Source organism: Melampsora larici-populina (genome assembly GCF_000204055.1).
Source record: "Melampsora larici-populina 98AG31 unplaced genomic scaffold MELLAscaffold_18, whole genome shotgun sequence".
Classification (NCBI taxonomy): Eukaryota; Fungi; Basidiomycota; class Pucciniomycetes; order Pucciniales; family Melampsoraceae; genus Melampsora; species Melampsora laricis-populina.
The window spans coordinates 602,517-616,704 of record NW_006768782.1 but is presented as its reverse complement, the minus strand read 5'-3'; the positions used below and the strand labels follow the sequence as shown (position 1 = coordinate 616,704).

At 43.5% G+C, this 14,188-nt stretch overlaps 2 protein-coding genes across 2 annotated transcripts; both read right to left on the bottom strand.

The window, feature by feature from the left end:
* Positions 1-4,675: 4,675 nt before the first annotated feature.
* MELLADRAFT_116475 (uncharacterized protein) lies at positions 4,676-7,642 on the bottom strand (the record flags this gene model as incomplete). Its single annotated transcript, XM_007409958.1, has 4 exons — positions 4,676-5,053; positions 5,140-5,268; positions 5,330-6,804; positions 6,873-7,642. The coding sequence occupies 4 exons, from the start codon at positions 7,228-7,230 to the stop codon at positions 5,009-5,011; spliced, it is 2,007 nt and encodes a 668-aa protein (XP_007410020.1).
* A 1,140-nt stretch (positions 7,643-8,782) lies between these two features.
* On the bottom strand, positions 8,783-9,525 carry MELLADRAFT_106507 (uncharacterized protein; the record flags this gene model as incomplete). The annotated part of the gene is made up of 5 exons (XM_007409957.1): positions 8,783-8,808; positions 8,881-8,943; positions 9,041-9,145; positions 9,232-9,297; positions 9,384-9,525. The coding sequence occupies 5 exons, from the start codon at positions 9,523-9,525 to the stop codon at positions 8,783-8,785; spliced, it is 402 nt and encodes a 133-aa protein (XP_007410019.1).
* Between the last annotated feature and the right edge of the window lie 4,663 nt (positions 9,526-14,188).

The following is a 14,188-nucleotide window of genomic DNA, read 5'->3' as shown; positions in this document are numbered from 1 at the left end:
GAATGTGAGTCCATTAGATCCAGATTGAGTTGAAGAGGCTGAGACGCGAGTGAGTCAAATTGTGGTTCTGGCCAGATGAGGCCAGATAAATTTGCCCCTCTGGGTGCAAAAGGTACGAATTTCATCCAGATGAGGCCAGATTGGTTTGCCCCTCTGAGTGCGAAAAATACAAATTTTGGTCAGATGAGGCCAGATGAGTTTGCCTCTCTGAGTGCGAAAAATATCAATTTCTACCAGATGAGGCCAGATGAGTTTGCCTCTCTGAGTGCGAAAAATATTAATTTCTACCAGATGAGGCCAGATGAGTTTGCCTCTCTGAGTGCGAAAAATATTAATTTCTACCAGATGAGGCCAGATGAGTTTGCCTCTCTGAGTGCGAAAAATATTAATTTCTACCAGATGAGGCCAGATGAGTTTGCCTCTCTGAGTGCGAAAAATATTAATTTCTACCAGATGAGGCCAGATGAGTTTGCCTCTCTGAGTGCGAAAAATATCAATTTCCACCAGATGAGGCCAGATGAGTTTGCCTCTCTGAGTGCGAAAAATATTGATTTCTACCAGATGAGGCCAGATGAGTTTGCCTCTCTGAGTGCGAAAAATATTAATTTCCACCAGATGAGGCCAGATGAGTTTGCCTCTCTGAGTGCGAAAAATATTAATTTCTACCAGATGAGGCCAGATGAGTTTGCCTCTCTGAGTGCGAAAAATATTAATTCCTACAAGATGAGGCCAGATGAGTTTGCCTCTCTGAGTGCGAAAAATATTAATTTCTACAAGATGAGGCCAGATGGGTTTGCCTCTCTTGGTGCGATAATCACAAAATATGATAATTCACCTCTTCCCACCACCACTTATACATAGGTTATCGTCAGCGGAAGCAGGTAGGTAAACAACACACTTGCTTCAATTCAGCTTGTATTATGATTAATGAACTTATTGAAACTAATAAAGTTGTTTAGCAACTTTTGAGACAGAATCTCTTCAGACTCTCTTCAGACCCTTTCAGACCGTTTCCAAGCGGAGATGTTTGGTCTTAGATTCTAAGGTGAGGTTGACTGGTAAACCCTTGTTTACCGTAATATTACCTATGTTCGATGGATGGCAGCTCTGGATTTAATGATTCCTCATCGAAAGCATGAGTGTTTAGTTGATTCATAAAGTGAACAAAGTATGGCGGACAAACTATTCCTGACGATTACATTGATGAATGAAGGATCATGGTTTTTCGAACATTACATCATGGGTTGCACTACAGGAAGTAGTGTAAGTCTATGGAGCCATTGTGTGTACAACGAGTAAGAGTACTTGCAAAAAGGAGCGCAGATGAGCGCAGATGGGTTTACCCTTGAGTGTAGTTATGTTGAGAATTTGGAGTGAAAAGGTATCATCTGAGATGAGGGTATTGTTTACAACAGATGAATCTGTGTCCTGCTGCCAGATTTATCTGCTGTAGTCACAGCAGACTAAGCACATGATTCTTATCCGCAGTCAGATATGGCCAGATTCGGCCAGATGAGCTCGACTATGGCTGATATTGGTTTTCCTTGCACTGTGACAGGATAACAAGGTGTTGGTATTGTGTAGGGACTTTGATGGTCTTTATGGCATTGATCTTGGTGTTCAGGACATGCCTAATCACTCATGAAGTGAGGGTTCAACAGTTGTACTTTTGAAAAACTTGATGAGTTGATTCAAAAAAATTTCTCAGATGACTCTGTCGAGTCTGGTCTCATCTGCCAGTGGGTTTTCGGCCACAAGCCGATGATAAGGTACTACATTATCTTCGGGTCGAGGCCGAACTTTCTGTGTGCCACAGGTGGCAGACGTTGTTGCATACCGCCACAAGTATCTAGATATTATAGCCGACCTTCAGAAGCGCTCTCGAGTTTATCATGGTGAAGACCTGGAGCTCTCAATTGCTCCAGATCCTATTCTTCTTCAAGACCAGAAGGAGACAATTTTTCTCTATCACGACGAGTCAACGGTGCACGCTAACAAACGTCCAAAGCGAGCCTGGGTCAAAGACAACACTCAAGAGCTGCGTAAGAAGAGCGATGGACGATTAATTCACGATTCAGATTGGATTACGCCAGCCACGAAGACTGGCCGACTGGAAATAACTTCCGAAGAAGAACACAACAGATTCCCTTTGCCTTCATTTACCGACGCTGCAGTGGTTACTTACCCTGGAAGCAAAGGTGATCCCTGGTGGGATTGTATGCAGCTAATCGAGCAAGTCCAAACACGAGCCATTCCTATCTTCGAGTATCTTTTTCCCAACGCTCAGGGCGTTTTTATCTTTGACTGTTCTTCTGCGCATGAATCTTACGGACCCTCAGCTCTCCGAGTCTCGAACATGAACCTTGGCCCTGGGGGTAAGAAATCACCTTTACGAGATACTGAGATCCCGACCGATGACCCTAGAATTCCTCTCAAAAGACAAGGACTTCCTCAGTCCATGGTCTATCCAGCTGACCATCCAAATCCAAACCTTGCTGGGAAAAGGAAAGGCATTCAATGTGTCCTAGACGAGCGCGGCTTGTGGGACCTCTACGAAGCCAAAGCCAAGGCAGCAGGTAACAAACCAGTCTTACACTGCGCCACATGTAAGCTATCCAGCACTAAACGCGACCTAGCTGCTCGAGAATCCCGATTACAACGTGAAAAGGAAGCACAAGAGGCTTACGAGAATGGTGAAACCCCAGTCAACTCATCCATCAACGAGTCTGATGATCCGTACTGCTGTGCCTCTAAGATCTTGAGCCTGCAGTCGGACTTTGTCAATGAGAAGCCTTTGCTTCAGATGGTCATCGAGGAGGCTGGTCATATTTGCTTATTCCTTCCTAAGTTTCACTGTGAGCTTAATCCGATAGAGCTCTATTGGTCTTACATTAAGCACCGTAAGTCTTTCTTAATTTTTCATCAACTTTACATATTTGACTGACTGTTTTGATTTCACAGACTATCGAACCAACAGCTTTAAATGTAAAACCTTTAAAGACTGTCAGGCTCTCTTTGAGGAGGTTTGCAAGCGCTGCCCGGTTTCAACCATCCCAAAAGTATTTCCGAAAGGTTGATCGTCATATGAACATCTATTGGTGAGTTTATTTGGTCTTGTCTGGTTATATTTACTAACACATGTCTATGTATGGCTATCCAGAGACGGCTTCACTGGGGTGCAGGCCGAAAACTTGGCCAAGGACAAGAGGTACCGTTCACATTGATGTGTGGCACGTAAGGCTGCCATGAATCTTGAATTTATTTGTAATCCTTAAAAGATTAATCCTTAAAAGACTTTTCTTTTTTTTTATTTTCTTTATGCTATCCTGGTTTTATATATATACAAGATGTTATCCTGACTTCACAAGCGTACCCTGTTCTGCACCCAATGAGCCATGATGAGACGTGCTCGGCCTACATACTTACTTGAGGTACCTAAGTAGCAACTTAAGTGGCTAGCTAAGCATTTAAATACTTAAGTTAAGTACTTAAGTAATTAAGTTAAGTACTTAAGTACTTAATATTAGGCCCCTTAGGTACCTAGACCCAAATGTCGAGGTCAGAAAAAAAAAAAAAAATCGGTCGAGCAGATTCACTTACCAAGTCATTTCTGACACATACACCCCACTTATGGCCCAAAAATGACTTTTTACATACACTTTGTTACTAGGAGTTTAGTGTATAAATTTGAGTAATCGAATTTCGATTTTGCGGAGCGCGTCTGGTCGTGACTAGACTGGAGCAACTGTATGACTTTGGGGACTTGAAAAGAAGTATGCATCATGGTTTTTGACATAATTATGCAATTAATGCCAAAATTGGGGGGCACCAGCTGGGTGGAAACCAAAACTTATGCATTTTGGCTGGTTATGCATGTGCATGGGTTTGACTGTACTACACTTCCTCAACTCGATCAATTTTGGTACATACTTGAGGTGAAAAAGGTTAGGATTTCAAGAGTAAAGATTTGTTTACTACTTATCCAATTCCCTGAGGCTGAACTATGTTTGCTCCTTTATCATAACTCACAAAGTAACATACATATCTCAAATTCTTACTCAGATTGAAACAATAGATGCTCAGAAACCTTTAACCTTGTTCCCTATTTTTCTAGGGGTACATATGGGTTATATCATAAACAACTGTAATTGATTTGGTTTTTTTTTTGATATTCAGCACAAGCATATGTTTCAACTCAAGGGCCTTGGATTTGAAATCCAATCTTCCTATTAATGAATCTACTCATTTAAACAACAAAGCTCAGCCATCAAAACTCAAGATGAGCACCGGCCCCGGATATTGAGCAGATATCCAACGGAGCATCTGTCGGATGCCGATGCCGAAAAGGGCTTCAAATTCATCCGGTAACCGGGTAATTTGTCGGTTTGGGAGTTGGAATGGCCTGAACACGCCGGATACCGCATTTTCAGACCGGATTTTGGCCGGATATCCGTTGGATCCAGATGCCGGAAAGGCCTTTCAAATCATCCGGTGGCCGGAAAATCCGTCGGTTCGGTTGTCGGAATGACCTGAACACGCCGGATACCGGCCAGTGCCCATCTTCAATCTCAATCCCAATCCCAATCCCAACCCCCCAAAACACAAAGAAAAATCACCATGTACCACACAAATCTTTAATAATAAACTTTGCACGAATAGGAAAAACCCCAAAGATATAAAAAATTGATTTTTTTTGTTATATTATAATCAATCAAACCAAAACACAATTTATATATATATATATATAACAAATCAACAGAATCACAAGAGATCAAGCTACTTTACCCAAATTAAAATCCACCCAAAAAGCCCACATGTCACAGAGAAAACAAAAACCGTTTATAATTCACATTTTTCTTTTTCTTCTTGATTCCATCCAATAAGAATAATACCTCATTTTTTTTCTTTGGTACTTGTCAATTCAATGAAAACCTTAACTCAATCTGGTTTTAAATTCATCTTCATTAACACTTTTGTTTTGAATACAAGTTGGGTGAAATTAAAATAATCAACTTCTTCTACGACCAGATCCACGAACTTTTTTGAAAAAGTACTATAAAGAGATAAAATCAAAAATCAAATTTAGTAAAATGAGGAAAAGGAGAATAGAAGCTAAGGATTCAAATCGAGTGAACATACCTGTTTGGATGTTGTTTGTGTATGACGAACATGTCTTACATAAGGTTGTAAATTGGCACGTCTTTCAACATCATAATCTCTCTGAGGTTGATAATACCATAATGCTTCCAAGGCTACACCAGATGCATCCTGAAAAACAAACCTGAGTCAGTCTTGCTCAATAAAGGTCTAGAAGAAACAAAAAACACACCTTCAATCCTTCATTGGTCACACAACCAAACATACCAGTCCCATCAGCGCTCCAGCCTGCTTGAAGGGTATCTAGTATGATAGGCCTACAAGCATTGACCACACGTTCTATTCTCTCATCACCAGGTTGATCTTCATTATGGATTGCATCAGAGACGGAAGGAGAGTTTGGGCGAGAGAGTGATTTGGTTTCTTTTGCTGGTTGAGAAGGTGGCTCTGATAAATCGGAAGTAAGCACATCTTGAGTTTCCTTTCGGATAAGCTTTGATTGAGGTATAGCCGATGTACTTCTATGACGTGAAGGATTCTCTTGAGTATCAGACGGACGTGGAGAGGATCGAGCAGAAGATGTGGCTAAGACTGATAGTACAGCTTCGGCAAGACTGGGTTGAGTTTCGAGGACTCCTCTGATGACTTCAGTGGTACTAACAGTGGCCCGTGGAGCAAAGACGATTGCAGAAGCAATGAGACCAACTAGATCGAGACCAAGGGATGGAATGAGAGCATTGACGCGATCTGCGACAGGTAAGGCAAGAATAGCAGGATCGTAGGGTGAGACATCGGGACCGGCAGAGAGGCATTGACGCTTTGAAGGAGGAGGTTTGATGTGAGATGAAGGTGCGAGTTCAGAGGTTGCACTACGAGGTGTTAAAATGATGCCAGAAGGGGTACGTGAATGAGATGCAGGATACTCGAGTCCAGTGGTGATAGCGGTAGATTGACTGGGTCGACCCTTTCGTTTGGTAGTACGAGTGTTATCTAGTTTGTCTGAGCCAATGAGACCCAGACGAGCAGCACCATTCCTTGGACGGCCGCGTTGAGGTGGTCTATCTTCTAATTTCACATAACACTCAACTCGTTTGCCACCCCAAAAACCTAATTCAATCTGTTCTCCTTCGCAACTCGGGACTTCAACCCCAGCACTCGCGCCTTGAAAGAACCTTTGACCATCCACCATCAAACCATTTTGACCTTTGACTACAATCCTCATATTCAATCCACCTAATGGTGGCGCAATAAGTGTGCACCAGCAGTGAGTACGAGAGGCATGGGTGAAGGTACCGGGGAGTTTGATAGGGATAACAGGAGTGTTTTTAGTATTGACTTCGCTAGGCACATTAATGATATCAGGCTTGCGTCCAAATACCAAACAGTGCCCAGGTTGAATAGCAATTCTCAAAGGAGCTGAAGGGGATTTCCGAACACGAGGCTTCTTGGCTGGGTTGGTAACAGAAGGCTCTGATTGGTTTGAGTGGAGGGAATGAGCTGATCGGTCGTCGTTTTCGTTCGCATCTGTTCCATGTGGGTGATCAGATTGAGTAGGACGTTGAGATGGCGAATTCAAAAGACGAGAGCTGGGTTTTCGAATGAGTTTTGAAGTCGGAGAACAAAGTGGATTGTTGATGATATCAGATTGAGATAACGGTTTGATCATACGAGCAGAAGAGGATGAAGGTGAGAAGGATTGAGATTTGGCTGTGAGGTCAAAGATGAGGTTAGCTGGTTGTTTGAAGTTAAGCAGATGAGAGAAAGAAAAGACTAACAGATGAGATTAGAAGGAGAAGAGATAGGAGTTGAAGCTGGAGTTAAATCGATTGGGGAGTGACGAGGGATGGAAGAGGAAGAATGACTTGAATCTAGATCGAGTCGAATTCGTTTTGATAAGTTGAGAGATGGAGATGATGAAGTGGAATTGAATTCAGAATGAGGACTTGTAGGATGAGTGATTGAAGAAGGATAATTATGATTCAGATCGAATAAGAATGGATGAGATGTGGTGGTAGTAGTAGCAGTAGTAGTTAGATGATTGAATTTCTTGTAGGATGATGAAGAAGAAGAAGAAGAAGAAGAAGGAGAAGGTAATGAAGATGGTGAAGAAGGTGTTGAGTTTGAATGAAGCATTTGGGATAGATGATGATGATCAGTTAACTGAAAGTTCAGTCAGTTGATGTGAAGTTGACTGAGGATTTAAACGAACAAGTGACCGTTTTTTTGAAAGAGAACAAAAGAGAAAGAAAGAAAGAAAAGTAAAAGTAAAAATAAAAGATCAAGTTGATGAAGAGAAATGATAAGTAAGATGGTTAGTAATCTGACTATGTACTTAATCTAGTACAATTTGTAAATTTAGTATGAACCGTCTGATTTGATTTGATTTGATTTGATTTGATTTGATTTGATTTGATTTGATTTGATTTGATTTGATTTGACAATTGATGAGATCGATTTCTTGAGATTGATGAGGTTGGTTTACTTGATTTTGAAGTTCGATCAAAGAAACTTGAGAGCAAAGTACCAAACCAAGCACTTGAAGGCAGAAGAAAGGTTGATCTGATTCTGAAGTCTGATCGAGTTTGCATTCGATTTGGTGTGGTGTGGCAAGAAAATAAAAAACTTGAGACCAATCCTAATGAATCTGTATCTCATTCAAACTTTAAATACAGTTTATACCATACAGGCTACATATACAGATTTCGATTCACACTAAAAGCGCGTCTACATAGAACCACGATCAAGAACGCGTTCATACAACTCTATCATCAAAGACGCGTCAACCAATCAGATCTTACAATTCACAATCACATCTGTATCACTTCACCACTTGTTCAAACACTCGATAAAATGATCATTCATTCCATCAGGTTCCATTAAGTGAATGATCCTGAATAAGAATTTGGTAGGTGCTGGGTAGGCTGGGGCTCCAGAGCCACATCAAGGAGGAATTCATAGACTTCAATTCAATGATATCATCACCACAGCACGCCCAAAACTCAAAAATGACTCAAGCCAGCTTAGAGAGATGGTGCCCAAAAATGGCTCAGCTTGCTCAAGGCTTGAAGATACTCACTGAAACCTTTCTCAACTCCGAGGACTTCTTGTTGTAAAGAAAACGATCGGGAAGGGGAAGCCCTATGGATCTGATGAATTGATAAAATCGCATTTTGATCACTTTACAGTTGACTTTTGTGCTCTTCTGGACCTGGCTTGGAGCTTTTGATGTTCAACTTTCATGTCTGGTTCAACTTCAACCCATTTGGATCACAAATGACCGGATTTCACCCTTATCACAAAAAAATCAAGGATGATTCCGACTCAAAATTCTTGAGGAGCACCTCGGCTGATCTCTTTTACACTCAAGTGACAGTGGAGACTCCTGTGATCTTCTAAAAGATTTGTAAATTATCTCGCAATATTATGAACTCAATATGTGCTCTAAACCTGGTTTGACAAAAACCAAAGTCTCCATTCTATCTGTTCTCAAAGCTATCATCATCATGCCACGACATCATTACACAAACCTTCCAACCTTCACTTGAGCTCACTAGCCACATCTTCAGAACTATGTAGTCCAAACTTTCGTTTAGTTGATCAGAGTTGATCACAAGCAAAGGTCCTTGAAATGTGTATCCCAAAGTGAATAGTCAACATTCAGGTTTCTTTTTCGTCTGATGTACAATCACTGCTTTGTACAAGAAGTGCATTCTAAAAGGAACCAAAGTGATCTGATGATCAGTTAATTGATCTTTTGATGTATACATAAAAAAAATCACTAACCCAAGTACGCCATATAAGGCGTATAAGGGCATAAATAAGTGACACCACCACTATTGGTACAAGCTGATGATTCATGATTCAAGCCCCAAGAAAAAAGTCGAAATAAAAAAAATCAGAAAGTTTGTTTACGGATAGACGATTCAAGAATTAAGATACTGACAAACAACAGTTTCGAGGTATTCGTACTGTGCACATTGTTGATTACTTATGCCTTTGTTGCTTGAGTTCTTCAACTGACATCCAGACAATGGAACGAATTGATGATCTAAGATAAGACGTATATCGTCAATCGAGTTTATTTCAAGATTTTAATTCAAAAGGAAATCAAGATTGATTTCTAAAAACGCTTACTATTACGCCAGCAAGATGATAACTGGCATTTATATGCTATTTGACCAGGGACAGCTTCAATGCAGACTTTCGATGTGACCGATCACAAAAAAATCGTTCCGCTTTAGATACCGACTTCTTCAGATCATGAGGTTTTGAATCGGATCACATACCTGCACTGCCATCGGGGTTGATCGAAAACTTTTGGTTACACGTAGGGTTTCCTTCCAAAGGATCATTGCTGGCCAACACCTTTGACTCATAAATCCACAGGCAAAGTAGTAAAAGTGAGATTTTAAGTAAGGTCTGAAACATATTGAGTATAGCAAGAGAGGAAGAAGTGATCTAAACTGATGTATTTTGACGACCAAAATGATAAAATGAGTGTAGGATTCAACAGAGAGAGGAAGAGATTCAGCAAGTCACCTGATGATGGAGGCATAATATCGCCTTTTAATCAATTTATATATGATCTTTTTGCTCCTTTGAAGGAGTGGCTTGGACTCGGCTTGGAATTTTGCCACCGGTATGAGGAGCAGCGGAAGGCGGCGTAGCGCCCCCCTCGGACAACTTCAGCTTACGTGTTTTTTGGGTTCAAAATGTGGTCAGAGCACCTTTGATATAACTTTATTATTGGTATATTTCAATTTGATGATGAGTTCAATCGGCCACAGTGGCAATCTGAAGGATACAACCCATCCCACATTTTACGAAGACGCCGACTCTCTGGGCAAAGTCGAGTATGTAGGTATGAGGATGTTTTGTTACATCTGGTCTTTGTCATCGAAGCCGATTGGCAATTTCAATCAATCATCCAACTGTGTCTTGTACTTTCCTAGTATCGTTTTGTTGCGGGTATGATTAGGAGGTCTCGGTTCACAAAATTCCTTTTCACCTTTGCTAAATCAACCCTTAGGGGCTCTCAAACCTGACCCGGTTTTCAAAAACCCAGTTGACCCAGTTGACTTTTTGGCAGTAACTTTGTATATAAATTTGACATTTATTGACAGCTCCCAGCCAAAAACTCAACTGGGTCAACTGGGTTTTTTGAAACCGGGTCAGGTTTGAGAGCCCCTCTTGAATGCAGAATCAGACCTGCTCTTGAAACCCTATACAAGCCCCAAATGATACCTATAGCACTGGCGAGCTCTCAAGTGACGCCTTCTCTCGGACCAAATTATTGTAATTTGTCACGTGACCCCCTCCGTGACTGCGCAAGCAGCCATCCAACTCATTCTCAACAACTTTTTCACTCGAATCGTCATCACTTTCTCTCACTTTCACATCTCTTCTCTTCATCTTTCTCCCTTCGTCGCGTGATCTGATGGACGATGGAACCGTGGACCCTGATATGCAGGATTACTCAACTGCTCGGGACGATGCGTCAACGCATGACGACGCGATGGACGCTTTAGTCGCGTCTGACCTGACGGGTCAAACGCCAGCGACTACGCCCAAATCGCGTCAATCAACCTCAAAGACCCTCGAAAAGGTCTCACTCCTCCCTCAATCTCTCATCGGTCCCGTCTCAAGCACCCCAGCTTCGCTGGAAGGCTCGAGAAAGAGGCATCGACATCGAGCCCCGTCCCCAAGCCCTCTCGAGGAATCAGAGGATATCACGGGTACCCCTCAAACAACTCGTATCGCCTGACTGTTCCCTGGAAGCGCGACCAACACGTCTAAACCACTTGGCTCTCTTGTACAGAAGCTACTGGAAGTGACAAAGGCCACATTGGTCCCAAAATCAAAACAGACTAAGTCTGTCAAAGTCGATATCGAGTCGGCAGCCGATATCTTAGTGCTGACCGGCTTGATCCAAGAGCAGGCCAGCATAATGGAAGCTAGACGAGTGGTTTTCGAACCAGGTCGTCAAACCGTCCCTGCCCCTTCCTCCTCCTCATTTGCAGCGAACGCTCAATTTGAGTTTAACAACAACTCGTGGTCGGACAAGCTCGACACACTTACCAGCCAAGTAGCGAAGCTGGTCTCGGTTGTGACCCCTCAGCCACAGCAGAAGCAGCCGGCGACGAGCCAGGCAAAGAGCTCCTATGCTCTAGCCGCGTCGAAGCACGCTCCGGGGGCGTCACAGCCCCCTAAACAACACACATCGAGCCAACGTGCTCATCCAAAACAAGGTCCGCAACCAAGGTCAGAAGCGTCAATCACGCTCAATCAAACGGATCCGAAAATTGTGGTTGGCGAGGGCAAATCCATCCCCGAACTAATCAAAACCCTCAATGTGATACTTAAAGAAAACAACATCAAGGTCACTTTAGACGACCCGTCAACTGTAGTGGTCCAAAACATCCACAGACATCCATCAAATGACCTGGTGATATATTTAGAATCACAGAAACAAGCTCAGGCATTACGAAACCAAGCATCATGCTGGCTTCCGAAAGTCTCCCCACACCTATCATTAAAACAGGAAGTCCATTCAGTCATCGTACATGGCATACCTACCACGTTCAATCCCACACGTCAAGAAGACATCGAGCTCTTGAAAACGTGCAATGGGGACCTTCTCAATAATGCACTCTTTGTGAGATGGCTGAAGAAAGATACGGCTGAAGACTCAGCAAAGCGCCATTCCTCCCTCTTGATTGGCTTCAAGACCCTCAGCGAAGCCAATCTTGCCGCACGCACCAAGGTGTGGCAAGGGAGAGGTCGACATAGAACCGAAATCAGTGGTCCTCCTCCCACCAGGTGTTTTAATTGCCAGGGAGCAGGCCATACAGCAGCAGCATGTAAAGTAGTCTCAATGTGTCCTTACTGCTCGGAGGAGCATCAAGCACATAATTGTCCTATCAAAGGAAACACTGCAATGAAATGTATTGCATGTGCGCGCGGCAAGCTAAAAGCTGACCCAAACGCCAATCTCCCAAGGCTGTTCAAGGAAAACCATGCTGATTTCCTCCACCACCCTTTTGCCCCCACGTGTCCAGTAAGAATTGTGAGCCAATTCCCACCACACAATCCCAGCGCCTCACCGTACATTCAGGTGGTGGCCAAAAATTCATCTAATACTCAATGTTAGAGTCACAGATGATAGGGAAAATCAACATTGACAACACTGCTAGCATTCTTCAGTTGAATTGCAAGCACTCCAAATATGTTACACACTCTTTATTTAACTCTGAAATCACTTCTCTCTTTTCAATCTTATCAATACAAGAACCTTATGTCAGTCCCATCAACAACCTACCTCTCAACATGACAAATTGGACTCTCATTTGTCCAACTCCACAGTCCCTTAAAGAAGTGGACAGGCCACGTGCTTGCCTATATATCAGGAAGGACCTGAACCCAATCCTTAACCCAATCTGCTCAACCTCAAGAAACCTTGCGGCGAGCACGGTTACCATACGCGGCTACACTATTTTAGTAGCCAGCGTATACAACCCTCAGAAGACCCTTGCAGGCTTCGAGGCTTTTACTGACATGCTCCGGAGCGCACCCATTTCTACTCAACTCCTCCCAACTATTTGTACAACTGATGCTAACTTACATTCACCACTGTGGAACCCAAGCCACACCACACTCGACGACAAAGACTCCGAGAGGTTGATCGACATGCTGACGGACTGGGGCCTCAGCTTACGATCCCCAAAAGGAGTCCCCACCTTTGGGGTGCAATCGGCAACCACAGAAGGCACTTCGATTGACCAGGTATGGGTCAACGAAGATTTCGACGAAGCAACAATAACATGCTTCATTGACGAGGCAGACCTAGTCAGCCACCAATCCGACCACCAGGCGCTCATCACCACCTTTTCCACAAGGCTGGGAGATGAGACGATCTCTAGCTTACAGACCTCCGAGAAGAAGAATTGGAGCAAGGTAAACAGCGCCTACCTCAAACATGATCTAGCCGCCACACTCCCAGAACTCAGGCCTCTGATCACGCGGGAGGAAATCGAATCTTTCGACGAGTCACTAAGAACAGCTGTTATCAAAGCCCTGAACGATAACTCGCCAAAAAAAGCGGTATACGGCAAGCATAAAGCCTGGTGGATTCCGGAGATCTTAGATCCTCTGAGGAAGGAAGCTTCAAGACAACGACGACTGGCCAAGAGAGACCGGACCACCGAAGCTCACCAAGCCTATAAGACGGCCCGAAACGCATTCAATCGCGCCATGGACAAAGCCAAAGAAGACTCGTGGAGAAAATTCCTTTCCATGGTTGATCATACTAACCTCTTTCAAGCCAGACAAATTGCATCTGGCAGGAAGGCATCCTTGCTGGTTAGCACCATCATCACCAACGAGGGAAGAACCTGCGAGACAAACGACGAAAAAGCCGCCGCTCTCTTTTCGGCAACCTGTGTTGCCACTGCTCCGTGCAGATTAGACAACACAAACAACCTCTCATTCCCGTTAGCCGAGTCAAACCGACCATCTGAGGAAACGACACCACCTCTTATGTCTATCATCACCTACGAATCACTTGCCACGATTGTCAACGACCTACCACCCAAAAAAGCGCCTGGAGGAGACGGCATCCAGAACTGGGTCTGGAAGCTCGTATGGGACACAGTAAAAACTCACGTGAAGTTCCTTTTCTCCTGCATAACCATCACAGGCCTCATCCCGAACGCTTGGAAAACAGCGGTTACGGTGATGATCCCCAAACCCGGAAAAGCAGACTACACCCAGGCGTCTGCATACCGCCCAATTGCACTATTACTAACTCTGAGTAAGATCTATGAGAAACTACTAACGATTCACTTGTCAGGACAAGCCGAACACCAGAACATGCTCCACGATGGCCATTACGGAGGTAGACCAGATAGGTCTAGCCAAGAGGCACTAGTCCATTTGATCTCTTGGATCAAGAAAGAGTGGTCCAGGGGCAAGGTGGTGGGCGCTCTGTTTGCAGACGTCAAATCCGCCTTCCCTTCAGTGCACCATCCGCGCTTACTGGACACTCTGGAAAAGAAAGGGATCAATACACAAACACTCAACATCATCTATGATT